This window comes from Erythrolamprus reginae, chromosome 2 (assembly GCF_031021105.1).
Source record: "Erythrolamprus reginae isolate rEryReg1 chromosome 2, rEryReg1.hap1, whole genome shotgun sequence".
NCBI lineage: Eukaryota > Metazoa > Chordata > Lepidosauria > Squamata > Dipsadidae > Erythrolamprus > Erythrolamprus reginae.
The window spans coordinates 348,430,852-348,455,847 of NC_091951.1; the positions used below are offsets into that span (position 1 = coordinate 348,430,852).

The 24,996-nt window shown below is 42.5% G+C and overlaps 1 protein-coding gene across 1 annotated transcript in view; it reads right to left on the reverse strand.

The window, feature by feature from the left end:
- PIK3C3 (phosphatidylinositol 3-kinase catalytic subunit type 3) overlaps positions 1 to 24,996 on the reverse strand; it is a 126,146-nt gene that overhangs the window by 70,737 nt on the left and 30,413 nt on the right. The window contains 10 exon segments of the mRNA XM_070743632.1: positions 2,473 to 2,498; positions 2,501 to 2,536; positions 6,954 to 7,023; positions 9,121 to 9,249; positions 14,542 to 14,673; positions 16,362 to 16,478; positions 18,267 to 18,372; positions 20,496 to 20,563; positions 22,064 to 22,154; positions 24,626 to 24,780. Of these exon segments, the coding sequence (XP_070599733.1) occupies positions 2,473 to 2,498; positions 2,501 to 2,536; positions 6,954 to 7,023; positions 9,121 to 9,249; positions 14,542 to 14,673; positions 16,362 to 16,478; positions 18,267 to 18,372; positions 20,496 to 20,563; positions 22,064 to 22,154; positions 24,626 to 24,780 (930 nt within the window).

Consider the following 24,996-nt stretch of genomic DNA (forward strand, 5'->3'; position numbering starts at 1 on the left):
TCTATGTCTTTCTCTCTCTCTCCTTCCCTCCCTCTTTCTCTCTCTTGCTTTCTTTCTCTCTTTCTCTCTCTCTCTTTCTTTCTCTTGTTCTCTCTCTCTTTCTTGCTTTCTTTCTCTCTCTCTTGTTCTTTCTCTCTCTCTCTCTTTTTTTTTCTTTCTCTTTCTTTCTTTCTCTCTGGGCTTTGCGGCACACCTGACCATGTCTCGCGGCACACTAGTGTGCCACGGCACACTGGTTGAAAAACACTGATCTGGAGGACAGAAGGGAAAGGGGGGACATGATCGAAACATTTAAATATGTTAAAGGGTTAAATAAGGTCCAGGAGGGAAGTGTTTTTAATAGGAAAGTGAACACAAGAACAAGGGGACACAATCTGAAGTTAGTTGGGGGAAAGATCAAAAGCAACATGAGAAAATATTATTTTACTGAAAGAGTAGTAGATCCTTGGAACAAACTTCCAGCAGACGTGGTTGGTAAATCCACAGTAAATGAATTTAAACATGCCTGGGATAAACATATATCCATTGTAAGATAAAAATACAGGAAATAGTATAAGGGCAGACTAGATGGACCATGAGGTCTTTTTCTGCCGTCAGTCTTCTATGTTTCTATGTGTTAGTTATGGCCTATAAAGCCCTACATGGCACCGAACCAGACTATCTACAGGACCATCTTCTGCCTCACGTATCCCAGCAACCGGTCAGGTCTCATAGAGTCGTCCTTCTCCAGGTTCCATCAGCCAGACAATGCCGACTGGCGGGGCTTGAGGGAAGAGCCTTCTCTGTGGCGGCCCCGGCCCTATGAAACAAACTCCCTCTGTAGATTCGCACTGCCCCCACTCTCCCTGCCTTCCATAAGGTTCTGAAAACCCACTTTTGCTGACAGGCCTGGGGCCACTGAGCTTCTAATATCTAGCCCCAGCCAATGATTGAATGGATGGATGGATGTCATTGATTAATTTTAAGTATTGGAGTTTTAAGATTGTATTTTACCATAGTTTTTTTTATTGTAGATTTCTAATGTGTTTTACATAAATTTGCTGTAAACTGCCCTGAGTCTCAGGAGAAGGGCGGCATAGAAATTAAATCAGTCAATAAATAAATTCTTTCCAGAAATTCAAAGTCATCTTTTCTTAAGCACCAGCCGGAAGTACAAGGGAGGATCGTGGACGTTGAGGGAACCGGAATGGTCCATGTGATGAAATTGTGGGCGTTGGGGATGAGGGATGAACCTTAACCTGGGTGGAGAACTGTGGGGAAAGTTAGTATCGGGTTACCTACAGTTCGCAGCCAACATGACTCTGTTACTAAATTGGAACTTGGAAAAGGCCAAAGTTTGGACTCTGATTTATTTCTCAGATGTCAATTGGAACACTGACATTAACTAGATAAGAACCAGGTGTTCAAGATTTTTTTTGCCTCTTCTTAAGAACCATTTACTACTTAAGAACCCGAGCCCGGAAAAAATTCCCAGGAAATTTGAGAGCGGCATGATGGCCCGGCCAGTTTCCTGCCATTCCCCCTTTAATCCCGGCCATCTCGGGCTTTTCTGGGCTGCCAGAGGAGCCTTTCGGTGGCACTTAAGGAGACTTTGGCAGTCCAGAGCGAACGGAGCATTTTCCTTTCTCTGGGCACTTGGAGAGGGAATAAACCACTTCACTCGCGCTGCCTCCCATACACCCGGCGCGAAGTTGCCTCCCGGAGCGTCTGGGTGCGGAAAGGCAAAAAGGGACACTTCAGCCAAACTGAGGAGTCACCACAGTGAAGGAAAGGCTCCGGCTACAAAGCGAGCGAGCGAGAGGAGAGGGGAGCCCTTCAGCATGGGAAGGAAGAGGAAGCAGGTCGAAGAAGCAGCAGCAGCCGCCTTTCGGTCAAAGGAGCGCGAGGTTCCCCCCTCTCACCCGTCTGGGTTTCTCTCTCTGGTGCAATGTATCAGAGGCAGCCTCATGCCTCACCACCTCAGAGTCAACCTCCCCAGGCCCAATGGCCCAACTAGAAGTTTGTTTCCCAATTTCCGGTAGGCCTGTTGGGTCAGTTTTGTGCCATCCACAGGCTCCGGAGGCTTTCCTGAAGCCCGGGAAGGGTGAAATACAAACCCAATAGGACTACCAGAAGTTGGGAAATGAACTTCCGGTTGGGCTGTTGCACCATTTTTCAATCTCCCCAGGCCCAACGGTCCAACTGGAAGTTTGTTTCCAAACATCCGGTAGGCCCGTTGGGACTGTTTATCGCCATTCACAGGCTCCGATGACTTTCCTGAAGCCCGGGAAGGGTGAAAAATGAACCCAACAAGCCTACCAGAAGTTCAGAAATGAACTTCCTGTTGGGCTGCTTTTCAACCACCCCAGGCCCAACAGACAGGATCGAACTGCTGGCAGTCAGCAGAGTTAGCCTACAGTACTGTGTTCTAACCACTATGACAACAGGGTTCATCTCCTCCATCTCCAACCCTGGCTAAGTCAGAAGACCCACCTGGATGCTTTCTTCAGAACCGAGACCTCTGCCACTGGTACCGACTGGATGAATTGCATGAAACCTGGAAAACAAGAAAGAAAAATAGGATTCTCACAGCTCGGAAGAACCTCATGTTTTGACCCTTATTGCATTTTAGGTTTGCATTGTGGGGAGAGGATTGGAAGCATGTTATTTTGCAAGGCGAGAAGAGTACAATACTCATATCAAGGTTCTAGCTGGCATCTGTTCTGTCGGGCTCTCTGGTAGACTCCTCCCAAAAATTCACAGGTACAAATTTCAGACACACAAACATGTTCTTTATAATGAAAATTTACTTAAACCAAGCCCTCTTTTGGTATAGCAAAGAGCACTCGTCTCCAAACAAACTGGTAATTTGTACAAGTCCCTTATCAGTTCTGTGATACTTAGCTTGCAGCTGTCAGGCAATTCACAGTCCTTCTGCTTTCACAAAGTGAAACACACTTTGCTCTGGTTTAGTTTCAAAGCAGGGAAAAATCAGCACACAAAAGGTCAAAGTCAGTAAAGCAGTCACGAAACACAACGATCAGATAATCCTCCACAATGGCCAAACCCACAGGCTGCTATTTATAGCAGCCTCACTAATTTCCCCAGCCCCACCCAACCACAGGTGGCCTCATTTTCTTTGATAATAATCTCTCAGTTGTTGTTGCCTATGCATCGCTCTCCGCATGCGTGGCTGTATCATTAACTCTTGTTCCGAATCCAAGGAGGAGCTAGATAATTGATCTCCTTCTGAGCTGTCTGTCACACTCTCCTCCTCCCTGTCACTCATGTCTTCTTGGTTAGAGGAGCCGTCATCAGCAGATTCCACCGGGGCAAAACAGGCCTGCAGCATGTGGATGTCTCCCCCACATCCACAGTCCTTGGGGCAGGAGCTGGGCCAGAGCTAACCACAACAGCATCCAAGCTAAATCAGAGTCCAAGTTAAAGTATTCCTCAAAGTTTCAATTTATTGTCGGAGCCACCCTGGCACCTACACTGGGAAACCTGAATCTGAGATTCCCACCCAGTTGAAAGTTCACATCCCTTGTCCCCCCACCACCCACAAGCTTGTCATGTTGCCCACTCAGATTGTGCCAGCGTGGCCAGACCTCATTCCGCTTCCACCCAGGTGGGTGGGGATAGGATGGCCTTGAACCACTCAAAAGAATGTTTTGTGGCTGCATCTGTTCCCTCCTGAAAATTAACCCTCCCAAGTTCCCATAAACCAACTTCTGCACTGTTCTGCCTGGTCGCAGGGCCACCTAAAACCAAGGCAATTATATAAACATACACACACTCACAGGCTTGGAAAAAAGCAAAAAGTTTTTCTTTATGTACAAAAGGCTGCAAGCCTCAGTGACTGCAAGAGCAATGCTAGGTTATTAGTCCAAAAGGTCAGAGTTAATCACTCAAGTCAGCAACAGAAGCCTTTCTGGCTTACGTCAGCCAATTACTCACTGCTTCAGTGCCAGAATGTTCAAAGATGTCCAAAGGAAACATGAAACCACGATGCATCAAAGTCTTTCTCCAAAAACTGAACGATAAATTCCCACGTCAACTGCAAACCCTCCCCTTTTTTCACTCTGCGGCAGCGTCTTTGATTCCTAACAGCTGTGACTTAGAATCTGTTTCTGCGTCTGTGCAGCTGCTCTTGGTGTCCCAGCATTCTCCTGACTCGGACATTTAGAATAGGATCATTCATCATTTCCTCCCCATATGACTCAGAGGGGACTCTGGCTGGAGATCTGACCGACTCTGCTGCCCTCTCTGCCTCTCCATCCCCTTCCTCTTCCCTTTCTCCTTCTGGTTCACTGTCTGACTCTTCATCAAGCCAGATGGGTCTTCTGTGAGTCAAAATCAGTGGCCATAGGAGCTGGCCTGAATCCAACCACAACAAACATTCATTTAGTGACCGAAGGTGAGCGATGTGGTGGCCTAGAGGCGGAGCTCTCGCCTCACACATCAGGAGGCTGTGAGTTCAATCCTAGGTAGGGGCAGAGATGGGTACTAATAAGAGGGACATTAGGACAGGGATGGTAGGCACGCTGGTGCACTTATGCAAGCCCTTTACTATAGGTAGTCCTTGACTACAAATGAGCCTTTCCATGATAGTCATAAGTCGTAAAACAGGCTTTTTGCAGCAGTCATGAAGTAGTTAAACAGAGTTGTTAAACAGTTGTTAAACAGAGACTGAGGTCGTAAAGCAAGCACTGCAGAGAGTCTATGGAGAAGGGCAGCATACAAATCTAATAAATAATAATAATAAATAATAATAATATATAAACAGTGTTATGTGGAAGGTCTTAAGCATAAAACGTATCAGGAAAGACTTCATGAACTCAATCTGTATAGTCTGGAGGACAGAAGGGAAAGGGGGGACATGATCGAAACATTTAAATATGTTAAAGGGTTAAATAAGGTTCAGGACGGAAGTGTTTTTAATAGGAAAGTGAACTCAAGAACAAGGGGGCACAATCTGAGGTCAGTTGGGGAAAGAATAGAAGCAACGTGAGAAAATATTATTTTACTGAAAGAGAAGTAGATGCTTGGAACAAACTTCCAGCAGACCTGATTGCTAAATCCACAGTAACTGAATTTAAACATGCCTTGGATAAACATAGATCCATCCTAAGATAAGAAACAGTATAAGAGCAAACCAGATGGACCATGAGGTCTTTTTCTGCCGTCAATCTTCTGTTTCTATGTTTCCATGTCTATATATATACAGTGTTCCCTCGATTTTCGCAGGTTCGAACTTCGCGAATAGCCTATACCACGGTTTTTCAAAAAATATTAATTAAAAAATACTTTTATTTATTTTATTTATTTATTTATTGATAGATAGATAGATAGATAGATAGATAGATAGATAGATAGATAGATAGATAGATAGATAGATAGATAGATAGATAGATAGATAGATAGAGTTGAAAGGGACCGTTAGGTCATCGAGTCCAACCCCCTGCCTGAGCAGGAAACCCTACAGCACCCCAGCCAAATGGAAGTCCAATCTCCTCTTGAAGGTGTCCAGAGTTGGGGAGTTCACCACCTCCCCTGGCAGGCAGTTCCATTGGTTGATCGCTCTGACCGTCAGGAAGTTCTTCCTTATTTCCAGGTTGAATCTCTCCTTGGTCAGCTTCCAACCATTGTTCCTCGTCCGGCCCTCTGGTGCCCTGGGGAATAAAGAGACCCCCTCCTCACCGTGGCAACCCCTCAAGTATCTGTAAACTGCTATCATGTCCCCTCTAGACCTTCTTTTTTCTAGGCTGTCCATGCCCAGTTCTCTCAATCTCTCTTCGTAAGTCTTGGTTTCGAGTCCCCTAATCATTTTGGTTGCTCTTTTTTGCACCTTCTCCAGAGTTTCGATGTCTTTTTTGTAGTGAGGTGACCAGAATTGGATGCAGTACTCCAGGTGGCGTCTGACCAGGGCATAGTAGAGTGGTATTAGTACTTCCCTGGTCTTGGAGCGTATTCCTCTGTTGATGCAGCTTAGGATTGAGTTGGCTTTTTTGGCTGCTGCTGCACATTGCTGACTCATGTTTAGTTGATTGTCCACCAAGACTCCAAGATCTCTTTCGCAGTCACTACTGCTGAGTGGGGTATCTCCCAGGCTGTATGTATGTCTAGGGTTCTTTTTGCGAGGTGGAGGACTCTGCATTTGTCGGTGTTGAACCTCATTTTGTTGGTATGGACCCACTGTGATAGTCTGTCTAGGTCTTCTTGTACTCTGAGCCTGTCCTCAAGGGTGTTGGCTACCCCCGCCAGCTTGCGGGTTTTTTTTCTATACCACGGTTTTTCCCACCCGATGACGTCATATGTCATCGCCAAACTAATAATTTTTGCAAATAAATAACAAAAATTTTTTTATTGTTAATAATAATTATGTTTATAAATATCAGGATCACTAAGAGTCTTATTCAATGGTGAGTACCAGTAATAATGGTGAGTAAATGGGTGTTAATGGAATGGGAAATGGTAATTTAGGGGTTTAAAGTGTTAAGGGAAAGCTTGTGATATTGTTCATAGCCAAAAATGGTGTATTTACTTCCGCATCTCTACTTCGCGGAAATTCGACTTTCGTGGATGGTCTCGGAACGCATCCCCCGCGAAAATCAAGGGAACACTGTACTACCAATATGTATAAAATAAATAAACAAACAAATAAATAAAATAAATATAGTTTTGGTTTGTTTCTTTTTAACTCCTCCAAGTAGACAAGTCAGGGAGAAGGAGGAAACATAGAAACATAGAAGACTGACGGCAGAAAAAGACCTCAAGGTCCATCTAGTCTGCCCTTTTACTATTTCCTGTATTTTATCTTACAATGGATATATGTTTATCCCAGGCATGTTTAAATTCGGTTACTGTGGATTTACCAACCACGTCTGCTGGAAGTTTGTTCCAAGGATCTACTACTCTTTCAGTAAAATAATACTTTCTCATGTTGCCTTTGATCTTTCCCCCAACTGTCTTACCGTGTTTTGTACTTGTAGCCAATACTTTGTAGGGCGTCAACTTCAAATCCAGGTTCTCCTTGCGTAAGAGCTAAGGGATAAAAAATGGTGATTACGATGAGACATTTGCAAGCAACCCCAGAATTCTTTAATGGCCAAGTGTGACTGCACACACAAGGAATTGGTCTCAGGTGCATAAGCTCTCGGTGTACATAAAAGCTGTAAGCGATCAATCGCGATCGTAGTCATTGTAAAAAACAATTGCTGCCCACCTGCCTTCCATTGAAGACCAATATACTACACGTGTCAAAAAAGAGGGCTGTGAAAATATTTAGTGACCCCACGCATCCTGGACATAAATTGTTTCAACTCCTACTTTAAAACGATACTATAGAGCAGTGTTTTTCAACCAGTGTGCCGTGGCACACTAGTGTGCCGCGAGACATGGTCAGGTGTGCCGCGAAGCTCAGAGAGAGAAAGAAAACAAGAGAAAGAAAGAAAGAGAATGAGAGAAAGAAAGAGCAAGAGAGAAAGAGAACAAGAGAGAAAGCAAGCAAGAGAGAGAGAGCAAGAAAGAAAGAAAGAAAGAAAGAGAGAAAGAGAACAAGAGAGAAAGAAAGAGAGAGAGCAAGAAAGAAAGAAAGAGAGAGAGAGAGAGAGAGAGAGGGAGGGAAGGTGGGAGAGAGAAAGACAGAGGGAGGGAGGGAGGGAGAAAGAAAGAGCAAAAAAGAGGAAAGAAGGAAGAGAGAAAAAAGAGGAAGGGAGAGAGAGAGGGAGAGAGAAATAGAGTGAAAGGGAGGAAGAGAGAGATTTTTTTTGTCCAAACTTTTTTTAGCCCCCCCCCATGTGTCCCATGGTTTTGTAAATGTAAAAAATGTGCCGCGGCTCAAAAAAGGTTGAAAATCACTGCTATAGAGCACCGCATACCAAGATAACTAGACACAAGAACAGTTTTTTCCCAACACCATTACGCTGCTAAAGAAATAATTCCCTCAACACTGTCAAACGATTTACTAAGTCTGCACTACTATTACTATTAGTTTTTTCTCATCATCCCTTTTACCCATTTCCTCCCACTTATGACTGTATGACTGTAACTTGTTGCTTGTATCCTTTAGATTTTTATTAATATTGATTGTTTCTTCATTGCTTATTTGACCCCTATAATCATTAAGTGTTGTACTTCATGATTCTTCACAAATGTATCTTCTTCTTTTATGTACGCTGAGAGCATATGCACCAAAGACAAATTCCTTGTGTGTCCAATCACACTTGGCCAATAAGGAATTCTATTCTATTCTACTTAATGCTTGTTTTGGATAGGATAGAGTCCTTTCCCATCTTTGTTAAACAGGTTCGCCTAGTGCACCAGTTGCGGCCCTATTTGGACAGGGAGTCATTGCTCACAGTCGCTCATGCCCTCATCACCCCGAGGTTCGATTGCTGCAACGCTCTCTACATGGGGTTACCTTTGAAAAGTGTTCGGAAACTTCAGATCGTGCAGAACGCAGCCGTGAGAGCCATCGTAGGGCTTCCAAGATTTGCCCACGTTTCTTCAACACTCCGTGGCCTGCATTGGCTGCCGATCAGTTTCTGGTCACAATTCAAAGTGTTGGTCATGACCTTTAAAGCCCTACATGGCATTGGACCAGATTTCCTCCGGAACCGCCTGCTACCACATGAATCCCAGCGACCAATCAGGTCCCACAGAGTCGGCCTTCTCCAGGTCCCGTCGACTAAACAATGTCGTTTGGCGGGCCCCAGGGGAAGAGCCTTCTCTGTGGTGGCCCCGGTCCTCTGGAACCAACTCCCCCCAAAGATTAAAACTGCCCCCACCCTCCCTGTCTTTCGTAAACTACTCAAGACTCACTTATACCGCCAGGCATGGGGGAGTTGAGACACCTTTGGGTTTTTTTAAAATAATGATAGGGTTTTAAATTTTTTTAAATATTAGATTTGTTCCAATGCTATATTGTTTTTATTACTGTTGTGAGCCGCCCTGAGTCTTCGAAGAGGGGAGGCATACAAATCTAATTAATAATAATAATAATAATTATTATTATTATTATTATTATTATTATTATTATTATTTAACAGATTTCTCTCCCCCCCCCCTCCATCTCCTCCTGGAACTAACTAGGTTTCCGAACATGGTCAGGCCTCAATAAGTACCCCGCAAAAACGTCACCTTGTCCATCAACGAAATGATCTGGAGAATGAGTTGATCTTGACGTAAGTCGTCCCCGTGCTTGAAGATTACAGGGTAGCTATCTCCGTCTTCGGTCTTGAAGAACAGCTGAGCAGGCATCATTGCACTCTAAGGAGAGAAGGAGAAAAGAAGGCATCAAACTTCTCAATTGTCTAAGACAATTGGCGTTCAGGACCCCGTTGGGGGTCGAATGACCGTTTCACAGCAGTCGCCTAAGACAAACTTCCCATGGTGTTAGGAACTAAAGCTTCTATTCGGTCATCTTGGAACCTATTTTTACAATCCGACCAATCAGGCGTTTACAGTAGGGATGTCCTCTGACTTTCCTGCCAATCATCTTAAAGCTCTGTTGGGAGAATTGGGGCTAGACTTATGGTTGGGGGTCACGAGGAACTGTATTAAGCGGTTGCGGCATTAGAAAGGTTGATTTTCTTGAAAAATCAAGAAGAATCAGAATTTTATGAGGTTTGGCAAAAGGTATATATCTGGTGGGATACAAAGAAACAGAGATAACCTTATTTTTACACTGTTTTAAATATATTTGTACCTAGTAGTTATATTGTATTAGACAGTGATTATTAACAATATAAAGATAAACTCCTTCTTTCCTCTTCTATCATTTCTCTCTTTTTTTCCTTCTTCATAGTTCATTTTAAGTCATAATTTTAAAATCTCTATATATTTTTAAATGTTTTAGATGTGTTTTTTACTTATTATCTTACAATTGATATATCCAAGTATTTTATAAATAATGATAAAGTTAGTTTATTTATTTATTTATTTTACTTATTATAAATATAAAGATGACTTCTACTTTGAGAGGAGCGATTGTTGCTCCACTAAATGTTACATGTAATGTATGTTTTGTCTGTCTTTGCAATTTAATAAAAAATATTTAATAAAAAGAAAAAAGAAAGGTTGAGAACCACTGGTCTAAGAGGTAACTACTTCCGATGGGAGGAACACGGCGCAATCTCTTTCCCGTGGTACAGGAATCGGCAAAAGGAAACTGTACACTCATAATAAAATAAATGTACATAGGTCTCGGTTTGGAATTATTCATTTAGTGATCGTTCCAAATTGCAAGTACAGTGATACCTCGTCTTACAAACCCCTCGTCATACAAACTTTTTGAGATACAAACCCAGGGTTTAAGATTTTTTTTGCCTCTTCTTCCAAACTATTTTCATCTTACAAACCCAAGCTGCCGCCACTGGGATGCCCCGTCTCCGGACTTCTGTTGCCAGTGAAGCGCCCCATTTTTGTGCTGCTGGGATTCCCTTGAGGCTCCCCTCCATGGGAAACACCACTTCCGGATTTCCATGTTTTTGCGATGCTGCAGGGGAATCCCAGCAGTGCAAAAACGGGCACTTCACTGGCAACGGAAGTCTGGAGGTGGGGTTTCCCAGTGAGGGGAGCCTCAGCGAAATTGCAACATCACAAAAACATGGAAGTCCAGAGGTGGGGTTTTGAGGACTTCCTTGTTTTTGCGATGCTGGGATTCCTCTGCTGGGATTGCCCTGCAGCATCACAAAACACGGAAGTCACCAGGTGAGGTTTACCTTTAAGGGGAGCCTCAGGGAAATCCCAGCAGCGCAAAAATGGGCGCTTTGGCTGGCAAAAGGGGTGAGCTTTGGGCTTGCACGAATTAATCGCTTTTCCATTGATTCCTATGGGAAACATTGTTTCATCTTACAAACCTTTCACCTTACAAACCTCTTCCCGGAACCAATTAAGTTCGTAAGACGAGGTATCACTGTATACAGAAAAAGAATGACTTAGGACTGGGGTCACCCACACAAACACTTATAAGCACTGCAGAGGGAGGGAGGGAGGGATGGAGGGAGGGAAAATCCAAGTCAATAAATTGGCAAGTAGAAGGAAGGAAGGAAGGAAGAAAGGAAGGAGGAAGGAAGGAAGGAGAGAGAGAGATAAAGGAGAGAGAAAATCCAAGCCAATACAATTGGCAGGTAGAAGGAAGGAAGGAAGGAAGGAGGAAGGAAGGAAGGAAGGAAGGAAGGAAGGAAGGAAGGAGAGAAAGGAGAGAGAAAATCCAAGCCAATACAATTGGCAGGTAGAAGGAAGGAAGGAAGGAGGGAGGGAGGGAGGGAAAATCCAAGTCAATAAATTGGCAAGTAGAAGGAAGGAAGGAAGGAAGGAGAGAGAGAGAAAGGAGAGAGAAATTCCAAGCCAATACAATTGGCAGGTAGAAGGAAGGAAGGAAGGAGGGAGGGAGGGAAGGAAGGAAGGAAGGAAGGAGAGAGAGAGAAAGGAGAGAGAAAATCCAAGCCAATACAATTGGCAGGTAGAAGGAAGGAAGGGAGGAAGGAAGGAAGGAGAGAGAGAGAGAGAAAGGAGAGAGAAAATCCAAGCCAATACAATTGGCAAATAGAAGGAAGGAAGGAGAGAGAAAGGAGAGAGAAAATCCAAGCCAATACAATTGGCAGGTAGAAGGAAGGAAGGAAGGGAGGGAGGGAGGGAGGGAGGAAGGAAGGAAGGAGAGAGAGAGAGAGAAAGGAGAGAGAAAATCCAAGCCAATAAAATTGACAGGCAGAGTCTGGGTCCTATTATTCTGGACAATATCAACATCTGTGTCTAATATAATGTAGAATGATCTCCACTCATTTGTCTCCTAATCTGTTTTTGAACATTTCAATGCTGCTTAAAAGGGCACAATAATGTAATTGGAATTGAACTGAAAGGGGTGGGTGGGAGGAGGCCACAGCCCTTATTTTCTAAACTGGGGTGGGGGGAGGAGGGACACAAAAGGAGGATAACTTTAAAGCAATTAAGTCTTTTCCCTAATTAACTTAGATGGCAATTGTATTTTAAAAGACAAAAAAAGCCCCTAATTTGTTTAGCTGGTAATTTGTCTCTCATAAAAAGAACAGGAAGGAGAGGAGGAGGGGGGAATAATCAATTAGTCTCTTCAAATAAATGCATTTATCGGTTTGAGATGACCAAGCCCTTGATCTCTCTTGCTTTCACAAAAGGATTGTTGAAGCAGTAAATTCTTTTTTTCCAAGGTGATCCAATCTTGCTTTCTCAAATTCTTTCCTCCTCCAACAAGTATCCCTAAAACATCTGCAGGACATCAGATTGGAAAAAGGCAGATGGGGTTGAGCAGCAGACATTTTTTTAACAAAGCGGGGCAGAAAAGTAAATCCAGTAGTATCTCGTCATACGAACCCCTCGTCTTACGAACTTTTCGAGATACGAACACAGGGTTCGGGATCTTGGTGCTTCTTGTTACGAACTTTTCTCGCCTTACGAACCTGCCGCCCTAAACGCCGAACCCGGAAGTTCGGCAAATGTTCAGGTTCGGCGTTCAGGAGGCCACCAAGAAGCACCACCGCCCGGCTGTCACCTTTACAGAAGAGCTGCGGAGCTGTCGGCCGGTCGGGAAGCTCAAACGGAGGTGGGGAATCCCAATAGGGAGTTCCATGGGCGGAGCTTTGACGTCACAGAGACGTCCTTCCTGGAGTCCACGTTTCGGCCGGCCAAAAAGAGGGTGGTGAAAATATTTACTGACCCCTCGCATCCTGGACACAAACTGTTTCAACTCCTACCCTCAAAACGTCGCTACAGAGCCCTGCACACCAAGACAGCTAGACACAAGAACAGGGTTTTTTCCTGAATGGAAAAAAAATGACTCTACTAAACAAATAATTCCCTCAAAACTGTCAGACTTTTTACTAAATATGCCCTTCTATTTCTACCAGTTTTTCTCATCGTTCCTATCATCCTTTTCCTCCCACTTAGGACTGTATGACTGTAACTTGTTGCTTGTATCCTAAGATTTTTATTAATATTGATTGTTTCCTCATTGCTTATTTGACCCCTATGACAATCGTTAAGTGTTGTACCACATGATTCTTGACAAACCCTCGGAGAGGGGTGGCATACAATTCTAATAAATGAATGAATGAATGAATAAATAAATCTTTTTCTATTATGTATTCTGAGAGCATATGCACCAAGTCAAATTCCTTGTGTGTCCAATCACACTTGGCCAATAAAATTCTCTTCTCTTCTCTTCTCTTCTTTCTCTTCTCTTCTCCTCTTCTATTCTATTCAAGTGATGAAGCTTCCACAACTTCCAAAGGCAACTTCTGTTGTTGGTTGATGATGATTATGATGATGATATTATTATTATTATTATTATTATTATTATTATTATTATTATTATTATTATTATTACTATTATTAATTGAATTTGTATGCCGCCCCTCTCCGGAGACTCGGCTAACAGCAATAATAAAACAGCGTAAAATAATAATCCAATACTAAAAACGATTAAAAACCCATTATAATAAAAACCAAACAAACATACAGACATACCGTGCATAAAATTGTAAAGGCCTAGGGGGAAAAAGTATCTCAATTCCCCCATGCCTGGCGGCAGAGGTGGGTTTTAAGTAGCTTACAAAAGGCAAGGAGGGTGGGGGCAATTCTAATCTCTGGGGGGGAGTTGGTTCCAGAGGGCTGGGGCCGCCACAGAGAAGGCTCTTCCCCTGGGTCCCGCCAAGCAGCATTGTTTAGTTGATGGGACCTGGAGAAGACCCACTCTGTGGGACCTAACTGGTCACTGGGATTCGTGCAGCAGAAGGCGGTTCCTGAGATAATCTGGTCCGGTGCCATGAAGGGCTTTATAGGTCATAACCAACACTTTGAATTGTGACCGGAAACTGATCAGCAACCAATGCAGACTGCGGAGTGTTGGTGTAACATGGGCATATTTAGCGAAGCCCATGATTGCTCTCGCAGCTGCATTCTGCACGATCTGAAGTTTCCGAACACTTTTCAAAGGTAGCCCCATGTAGAGAGCGTTACAGAAGTCCAGCCTCGAGGTGATGAGGGCATGAGTGACTGTGAGCAGTGACTCCCGGTCCAAATAGGGCCGCAACTGGTGCACTCACTGTCAGAAAATTTCTCCTTATTTCCAGGTTGAATCTCTCCTTGATCATCCATTATTCCTTGTCTGGCTTTGAAAAATAGCTTGACCCCTCCTCTCTGTGGCAGCTCCTCAAATATTGGAACACTGTTATCCTGTCTCCCCTGGTCCTTCCCTTCACTAGACTCGCCATGTCCAGTTCCTGCAACCGTTCTTCATATGTTTTATTTAGCCCCTAGTCTCCTAATCTTCTTGGTGGCGCTTCACTCTTTCTAGAGTCTCAACATCTTTTTTTTTACAGTGTGTTGATCAAAACTGGATCCAGTATTCAGTCCTAACTGAAGAAGCTTCTTGGTGAGAAGTGAAACATCTCCAAGGAAAAAAGAAAACCCAGTTGCCTTTTGAAAAAGCATCCTTGGGACAGACCTGAGTGAGAATTCCCAGACATCAATATATTTATATCTTCCAGGTCACATGGATTGCAAGACAGATCTGGGCTGTTTTACCTTGAACAGAGTCGCTTTCTCGGGGATTATTCCTTTGATTTTCACTTGGGGTTCGAGAGGCAGAGGGATGAGTTCAATATCTGATAAATTCATCTTTTCATTGTCTGCCAGGAGAGTCTGTAATCTCTCATTCTAGAAGAGGAAGAGATAAGCTTTAAAAAAATGCTCGGAACAATAGAGTTAGAAATAGTCCAATTTCTTGCTCAAATAGGAGACCCTATCTATCTGTCTATCTATCTATACAGCCCTCCCTCCATCCCTCCCTCCATCCCTCCATCCATCCATTGGATTTACAGTGGTACCTCTACTTAAGGATCCCTTTACTTAAGAACTTTTCTAGATAAGAACCGGGTGTTCAAAATTTTTTTGCCTCTAATTAAGAACCATTTTCTACTTAAGAACTCGAGCCTGGAAAAATTTCCCAGGAAAACTGGCATGGCCAGTTTCCTGCCATTCCCCCTTTACTCCCGGCCATCTCGGGCTTTTCTGGGCTGCCAGAGGAGGCTTTCGGTGGTGCTTAAGGAGGCTTTGGCAGCCCAGAGCGAACGAAGCATTTTCCTTTCACTTCGCTGTGGTGACTCCCTTGCGCTGCCTCCCATACAACCGGCGCGAGGTTGCTTCCCGGAGCGCCTGGGCATGGAAAGGCAAAAGGGGGCGCTTCGCCCCGATTGGATCAACTCGCCTTCAGCCAAACCGAGGAGTCACCACAGTGAAGGAATGGTGCCGGCTACAAAGCGAGTGAGTGAGTGGAGAGGGAAGCCCTTCAGCATGGGAAGGAAGAGGAAGCAGGGAGCAGCAGCAGCAGTTGCTGCCTTTCGGTCAAAGGAGCGGGAGGTCCCCTCCTCTCACCCGCCTGGGTTTCTCTCTTTGGCGCATTGCATGGGAGGCAGCCTCGTTCTGGATGTATGGGAGGCCCGTGCTCCTCCTCGCCGTCTCAGTGTCCCCCCCCCCCTTTTTTTAAGCCTTAAAGTTTTGGATTTTTTTGATTCCCCTCCCCTCACCTTCTTCCTTCGTCAGGGACTGAAATCCTTCTCTTCTTCCTCCTGCTCCTCCCATCCAAATTCTGAGCTCTTATTTCTTTCCTAATGGGTTTGCATGCATTGTTTGTGTTTACATTGATTCCTATGGGAAAAATTGCTTCTACTTAAGAACCTGGTCATGGAATGAATTAAGTTCTTAAGTAGAGGTACCTCTGCCCTTCCTTCCTTCCTTCCTTCCTTCCTTCCTTCCTTCCTTCCTTCTTTCCTCCCTTCCCTTCCCTCCCTCCCTCCCTCCCTTCCATCCATCCATCCATCCATCCATCTATCTATCGGATTTATATGCCTATACCAGGGATGGCTAACCATTTCCAGACCAAGTGCCCAAAACATGCCCGAACCCCCAAAATCAATGCATGCACAGCCCCCTGCATGTGCCCTGCCCCCCTGCATATGTCCTGCCCCTCATGCATTTTTTTTAAATAGGAGGTGTTTTTATGGTGTTCAATATTTGATATACAGGTGAGATAGTAAGAATGTTTCTAAATTTGGTTTCTTTCTTTTTCTTTGCTTTTTCATTTTGGTGAAAAAAAAACTTGAACATCTAGGTTTGGGGTCTTTTCATTCAACCAGGGCTGCAGAAATTGGGACTTTGGATATTTAATTGGGGTCAAACTTTACAGAAAGGAGAGGTGGGGGTTAGCCAGGTCACAAAGGAGCAAAGATGCTGGAGGTGTTTAATTGACAGAAGATGATAATGGAACCAAGATTCGTTTTCAGCCAGGTGCTTCTCACAGGTGAAGTTGGTTCCTGGCCCATTGCTAATGGTCTGGACATCCTTACCTTTTTTTTCCGGTTCCCACTTTCACGCTGCACAGCTTTCATTACATGGACCAACCGATCTACGAAGGTCTGTTGAGCAGCCAACAAGGATCGCATCACCCGGACGGATTTGTCACCCTGTGTAAATCAGGAGACAAAAAAAGATGGGTTTTTTCTTTCTTTCTTTCTTTCTTTCTTTCTTTCTTTCTTTCTTTCTTTCTTTCTTTCTTTCTTTCTCTTTCTTTCCTTCTTTCTTTCTTCCTTTGTCTTTTCCACTTTCCTCTCCCTCATTCCTTATTTTCTTCCTTCCTTCCTTCCTTCCTTTTCCTTCCTTCCTTTTCCTTTCTTTCTTTCTTTCGCTTTTTCTTTGCTTCTTTCCTCTCCCATCTCTCTCATTCTTTATTTATTTTCTTCCTTCATTTCCTTTCTTTTATTCTTTCCTTTCTTTTCTCTCTCTCTCTCCCTCCCTCCCTTTCTCTCTCTCTCTTTCCTTCCTCTCTCCCCCTTTTCTATCTTTCCCCTTCCTCTTCCCTATCCCTCCTTCCTTCTTTCCTTCCTTCCTTCCTTCCTTCCTTCCTTCCTTCCTTCCTTCCTTTCTCCCTCCCAATTCTTTCCTGAATAGATAAACAGAAATGTTTGTTCTCTGTTTCTTCCTCCACCCACCCACCTACCCTTTCACCTCCTCCCAATGTATAATGCAATCAAAACTGCCTATAGTAAGAAAATGGTTGGCTGACCTTCTGGCTTTTACACAGCTTTGTCGATAACAATCATTCTAAAGTGAACATAAGCCAATTTGCCCTGAGACAGGTGGAGGGGGTGGGGTAGAATAGCAAGGAAACGCATAATAAATGAAAGACTAATAGAAGAGAATATTGGTAGTCTTCGGAGAAGGGTGGCATACAAATCTAATTAATAATAATAATAATAATAATAATAATAATAATAATAACAACAACAACAACAACAACAACAACTACTACTACTACTACTACTATTATTATTATTATTATTATTATTATTATTATTATTATTATTATTTCAAAGTTGAATTGTGGGTTCCTTGGTGGTCTCTCCCCTTGGTACTCTCTTTGGGGTCCTGGGTTGTTTTCTTTCAGACATTTCATCACCTAACTAGGTAACATCATCAGTGCAAAAAGGGTATGGAGTACAATCTCCAAAAATGAAACAAAAAGAGATCAAAACACCTCCTTACCAACAACCAACATCCAGAAATGCAGATTAACATTAGGCCAACCATCAAGAACTAAACAATACCCCAATCAAGAAACTACCGACATCATCCAAATGGATTTGGCACACTAGATAAATCAGGAGACAAAAAAAACTTTCCTTCTTTCTTTCGTTTCTTTCTTTCTTTCTTTCTTTCTTTCTTTCCTTCCATTTTTCAAAGTTTTTTTTCTCCACATTCAACATACAACTTCATATACCTTCAATATAGCTATATCATTATGCAAATAGGATAAACTAGATCACGTTCTAGGTTTGCTTTATATTATTTATTTATTAGATTATTTATTAGATAAATAAAGTCTACGGAGAGGGGCGGCATACAAATCTAATTAATAATAATAATAATAATAATAATAATAATAATAATAATAATAATAATAATTTCATCTGTATCCAACTTTCTTCTCTCCACTTCCCTCTTTTGATCTCAGGAGGGCTATTCTGCCTCTACTACCTGCTTTCTTACTCCGTCTCCCTCCTTCTACTACCCTTCCCTTCTCCTTCCACCTTCCTTCTACTCTTTCTCCATTCTCTTCCCTTAACATTTTTGAAATCTCCATCCATTGTTTTTGCCTTCTGGTGCTTTCAACCCTGAGCTACAAATATTATCTTCCACGATAGTTTTTCCAATGTTCCCCTTCCACAATGGGGGCAAAAAATAATCATCCTTACCTTTAAGAGGGCTTGACTAAACCTACGCATGACGTTGAGGTACATTTCGTGAGTTTTGGGGTCCCTCTGTTGTGTGTCTCGGTCTTCGCACTCCACAATCACGTACCTTTTATGAGGACAACAAGAAGCTGAGATGACTGGTGGAGAAACAGCTGCAAAGGACCAGTTTGGGGAGAGAATGTAATGTCTACAGGCAGTCCTCAACAAAGGGCTGCAAACAGGGACCAGAATTTCCAGTGCTAACCAAGGTTGCTTGTTAAATTTGACATTTTTGGGGGTGGTGGTGGTTATAGAGTGGTATTAGTACCTCGCTTGATCTTAATTGTATCCCACTATTAGTATTGTATTGTCTTTTTTGGCTACTACTGCACACTGCTGGCTCATGTTTAATTGGTATTACAGTGTTCCCTCGATTTTTGCGGGTTCAAACTTCGCGAATAGCCTATACCACGGTTTTTCAAAAAATATTAATTGAAAAATACTTTGCGAGTTTTTTTCTATACCACAGTTTTTCCTGCCCGATGACATCATATGTCATCACCAAACTAATAATTTTTGCAAATAAATAACAAAAAAAAATATTGTTAATAAATAATTATGTTTATAAATATTCTATACAAAAAGAGTGCTCTGTTTATTTGCATTTTCGGTATAAAGAACATTGTTTTGAATTTTCAAACCTGTGTGTGTCTGAAATTGTATCTGTGCATTTTTGGGAGGATTCTACAGAACAATTGTTAATAAATAATTATGTTTATAAATATCAGGATCACTAAGTGTCTTATTCAATGGTGAGTACCAGTAATAATGGTGAGTAAATAGTTGTTAAGGGAATGGGAAATGGTAATTTAGGGGTTTAAAGTGTTAAGGGAAGGCTTGTGATACTGTCCATAGCCAAAAATGGTGTATTTACTTCCGCATCTCTACTTCGCGGAAATTCGACTTTCGCGGGCGGTCTCGGAATACATCCCCCGCAAAAATCAAGGGAACACTGTATTGTTAGAAACAAATCGATATATTTACTTAATAAAAGCTGGGCCAAGCTTCTATTTGGAGATTGAATAGCACGGGATTAACTTTACAAAACAAAGTCACATATAATATCTGTTGTGGTTAGCTCTGGCCCAGCTCCTGCCCCAAGGACTGTGGATGTAGGGGAGATATCCACATGCTGCAGGCCTGTTTTGCCCCCCGGTGGAATCTGCTAATGAAGGCTCCTCCTTGGATTCGGAACAAGAGTTAATGATACAGCCACGCATGCGGAGAGCGATGCATAGGCAGCAACAACTGAGAGATTATTATCAAAGAAAATGAGGCCACCTGTGGTTGGGTGGGGCTGTGGTAATTAGTGAGGCTGCTATAAATAGCAGCCCGTGGGTTTGGCCATTGTGGAGGATTATCTGATCCTTATGTTTCGTGACTGCTTTACTGACTTTGACCTTTTGTGTGCTGATTTTTCCCCGCTTTGAAACTAAACCAGAGCAAAGTGTGTCTCACTTTGTGAAAGAAGAAGGACTGTGAATTGTCTTACAGCTGCAAGCTAAGTATCACAGAACTGATAAGGGACTTGTACAAATTCCAGTTTGTTTGGAGACGAGTGCTCTTTGCTATACCAAAAGAGGGCTTAGTTTAAGTGAATTTTCATTATAAAGAACATTGTTTTGAATTTTCAAACGTGTGTGTGTCTGAAATTTGTGTGTCTGTGGATTTTTGGGAGGAGTCTACCAGAGAGACTGACAGAACACTATCTCTCTCTCTCTCTCTCTCTCTCTCTCTCTCTCTCTCTCTATTATCTATCTATCTATCTATCTATCTATCTATCTATCTATCTATCTATCTATCTTTCTATCTATCTATCTATCTATCTATCTATCTATCTATCTATCTATCTATCTATCTATCTATCATCTGTCTGTGTCTGAATTTTGTACCTGTGAATTTTTGGGAGGAGTCTACCAGAGAGCCCGACAGAACAAATATCTTTTTTCCCCCTCTCCTTTTGGTTGACAATATCCTATAGAACCAATCCAGTTCTATATGTTGGAAATTTTCAGCTTTTACACGTAACAGACCAATGGTTGTCAAATCTCTTCTTCACCTCCTCCAGTATCCACAACAGTGATGGAGTACCCACAACTGATTAATATGAAGAAATTCTACACTTCTGAACTCTATTAAAATTGTACCTGAGACAATTTTCAGGACTGAGAAGTTCAAAAGCTAACTTACCAGTACAAATAGTTTCCCAGTGTGGAGTTCTTGCAAGCTCGTGATATTAAGAATGTACAAAGATCTTGCTGGAAGAAAACAAAAAAAACAAGAGGTTTTTTTTTTTATAGTCAGGAATTTGACAGCTCTAAGATTCCAATCAACCAGAATAAAACTGGAAGGAAAATTGGAGGTCTTCTAGCCCACCCCCTCCACCACCACCCTCTCTCTCATCTATCTCTAATAATAATAATAGCAACAGAGTTGGAAGGGACCTTGGAGGTCCTCTAGTCCAACCCCCTGCTTGGGCAGGAGACCTTACACTACTTCAGACAAATGTTTATCTAACACCTTCTTAAAAACTTCCAGTGTTGGAGCATTCACAACTTCTAGAGGCAAGCTGTTCCACTGATTAATTGTTCTCAGAGTCAGGAAATTTCTCCTAAATTGCTTCTCTCTTTGTTTAGTTTCCACCCATTGCTTTTTGTCCTACCCTCAGGTGCTTTGGAGAATAGCTTGACACCCTCTTCTTTGTTGCAACCCATGAGATGCTGGAACACTGCTATCATGTCTCCCCTGGTCCTTCTTTCCATTAAACTAGCCATGCCCAGTTCCTGCAACCATTCTTCATATGTTTTAGCCTCCAGTCCCCTAATCATCTTTGTAACTCTTCTCTGCACTTTTTCTAGAGTCTCAATATCCTTTTTGCATTGTGGCGACCAAAACTGAATGTAGTATTCTAAGTTTGGCCTTTTCAAGGCCTTATAGACTGGTATTCACACTTCACGTGATCTTGATTCTATCCCTCTGTTAATGCACCCTAGAACTGTGTTGGCTCTTTTGGCAATTGCAGGTCATATTTAAGTGGTTGTCCACTAGGATTCTATCTCTCTTCCATCCATCCATCCATCCATCCCATCCATCCATCCATCTAATTAATCTAATCTAATCTAACTCTAATCTAATCTAATCTAATCTATCTAAACTTGATCTCAACTGCACTGGTTGCCGATCAGTTTCCGGTCACAATTCAAAGTGCTGGTAATGACCTATAAAGCCCTACATGGCATCAGACCAGAATACTCCGGGACCGCCTTCTGCCGCACGAATCCCAGCAGCCCAATCAGGTCCCACAGAGTTGGCCTTCTCTAGGTCCCATCAACTAAACAATGCCATCTGGCGGGACCCAGGGGAAGGGCCTTCTCTGTGGCGGCCCCGGCCCTCTGGAACCAACTCCCCTCCCCCGGAGATTCGAATTGCCCCTACTCTTCTCGCCTTCCGCAAGATGTTGAAGACCTATCTATGTCACCAGGCATGGGGGGAATAACTATCTCTTCCCACACCACCACCTTTTTTTCTGACTGTAATACATGAGAATGGTATGATTCTGCAGTAATGATTGTTTTTAATATTTATGGGTTTTAAATTTCGTTTTAATTTAGATTGGATTTGTACTCTGTATATTGTATTGTTGTTGTTGTGACGCGCCCCGAGTCTTCGGAGAGGGGCGGCATACAAATCTAATAAATAATAATAATAATAATAATAATAATAATAATAATAACAACAACTCTCTGGACTCTGCTCACCTCAAGGTTTTCATTCTCAGCCAAGTCTTTCGTTTTTGCTGTTGGTAGTGGGGAGGAAATGAGGGGCAGAGGGCTTGTGATGATCTGTGAGCTGAGGAGAAGGGGAGGAAACAAGAGAGAAAAGGGTCATTTCTTGGAAAACGTGCACTTTCATTGTGATGCGACCTGGTAGAATAGAATAGAATAGAACAGAACAGAACAGAAAAGAATAAAATTCTTTATTGGCCAAGTGTGATTGGACACACAAGGAATTTGCCTTGGGTGCAGATGCTCTCAGCGTACATAAAAGAAAAAATGCATTTGTCTAGAATAGAATAGAATAGAATAGAATAGAATAGAATAGATTAGATTAGAATAGAATAGAAGAGAAGAGAATTCTTTATTGGCCAAGTGTGATTGGACACACAAGGAATTTGCCTTGGGTGCAGATGCTCTCAGCGTACATAAAAGAAAAAAATACATTTGTCTAGAATAGAATAGAATAGAATAGAATAGAATTCTTTATTGGCCAAGTGTGATTCGACACACAAGGAATTTGTCTCAACGTACATAAAAGAAAAAGATACATTTGTCAAGAATCATGTGGTACAACATTTAATGATTGTCATAGGGGTCAAATAAGCAATGAAGAAACAATCAATATTAATAAAAATCAACAAGCAACAAGTTACAGTCATACAGTCCTAAGTGGGAGGAAAAGGATGATAGGAATGATGAGGGGAAAAAAAACCTAGTAGAAATAGAAGTGCAGATTTAGTAAAAAGTCTGACAGTTTTGAGGGAATTATTTGTTTAGTAGAGTGATGGCGTTCGGTAAAAAACTCTTGTGTCTAGTTGTCTTGATGTGCTGTGACGTTTTGAAGGTAGGAGTTGACACACTTTGTGTCCAGGATGCAAGGGGTCATTAAATATTTTCCCCGCCCTCTTTTTGACTCGTGCAGTATACAGGTGCTCAATGGAGTGCAGGTTGGCAGCCATTGTTTTTTCTGCAGTTCTGATTGTCCTCTGAAGTCTGTGTCGGTCCTGTTGGGTTGCAGCACCAAACCAGACAGTTACGGAGGTGCAGATGACAGACTCAATGATTCCTCTGTAGAACTGGATCAGCAGCTCCTTGGGCAGTTTGAGCTTCCTGAGCTGGCGCAGAAAGAACATTCTTTGTTGTGCTTTTTTGATGATGTTTTTGATGTTAGGTGACCATTTTAGGTCTTGAGATATGATAGAACCTAGAAATTTGCAGGTCTCTGCAGTTCTGGTGTGGAGGATAAAGAGAACCCACCATTGCTTCAGTCACATGGCTGCATTTTATGATGGTTTTCCAAAGTCTGGCATTTAACTTTCTATTTCCAGCAGAACCGATGCGACCAAAGCATCTTTTCACGCAACAAAATGTGGCATTTCGGTTAATGACCGTGGTGCTTGTTTTATGACCATAGTATAGCCACAAAGAAAAGGTCATAAAATCAGGCTGGTCACACAGGTAAGATTCCGTTCTGGTCGTAATTCGTGGTGTACCTATAGAAAGAGTTCATGTTCAGCAACTCTGAACATGGAGTCTTTCTATCTGAACGAGTCTGCGGAGGGGGCGGCATACAAATCTAATAAATAATAATAATAATAATAATAATAATAATAATAATAATAATAATAATATTATTATTATTATTATTATTATTATTATTATTATTATTATGTCAGTACAACACAGCAAACAAGATCACTATGCTGGATTTCATATTTCATCACCAGTCGGGCGCTTCCCAAGCACCTAGGACTGTGTGATGTAGAGGCGAATTATGTTTGCCGATCCCAGTAAAGCAGCCTTTTGCAATTCACAGATGGAGATTTTGTCAATTCCGATGGTTTTCAAATGTCCGCTGAGATCCTTTGGTGCTGCGCCCAGCGTGCCAAGTACCACTGGGACCACTTTCACTGGCTTATGCCAGAGTCATTGCAGCTCGATTTTTAGATCTTCTTATTTCACTAATTTCTCTAGCTGCTTCTCCTCAATTTTGCTGTCTCCTGGGATTGCGATGTCGATGATCCATACTTTCTTTTTCTCCACAATCAGGATGTCTGGTGTGTTATGCTTCAGAATTCGGTCAGTCTGAAGTCGGAAGTCCCACAGTAGTTTTGCTTGCTCATTTTCGACCACTTTTTCGGGCTTATGATCCCACCAGTTCTTTGCCACTGGTAAATGGTAGTTCCGGCACAAGTTCCAGTGGATCATCTGTGCCACAGCATCATGTCTATGCTTGTAGTCAGTCTGTGCGATCTTTTTGCAGCAGCTGAGTATGTGATCGATTGTTTCATCTGTTTCTTTACAGAGTCTGCACTTTGGATCGTCTGTTGATTTTTCAATTCTGGCTTTGACAGCATTTGTTCTAACGGCCTGTTCTTGTGCCGCCAGTATTAGTCCTTTTTTGAGTGTTTCACTTGTAAGCCATGACCAGGTCTTTTCTTTATCCACTTTGCCTTCAATCTTCTCTAAGAACTGGCCATTATTATTATTATTATTATTATTATTATTATTATTATTATTATTATTATTAAATCTTTCACCTACCTCTCTATTTCAGGCGCAGAAACTCCAGATGCAGCCATACTCTCTGACACGGATCCTTGAGCTTCTTTCTTGGTGGGTTCCAACCCACCCTTGATGTCGTCAAAATTTTCGTATTTCAGAGCTTGGACAAGCTGCAGCAAATACATCAGCAGATCCTGGGGAGAAAACATGAGAAACAGTAAAGATTTTACCTACCTTGTAGGACATTCTCTAAATGGAAAATTCACTAGAGGCTTTTAAGAAGAGAATGGACATTGTCTGAAATGGCATATGTTGTACATACTCCTGATCAGTGGGAGGATGATGAAGATATTGAGGACTCAGATTCAGATAGTGTTTATGAAGTAGTAGGGGGGGGGCTGGGGTTACAG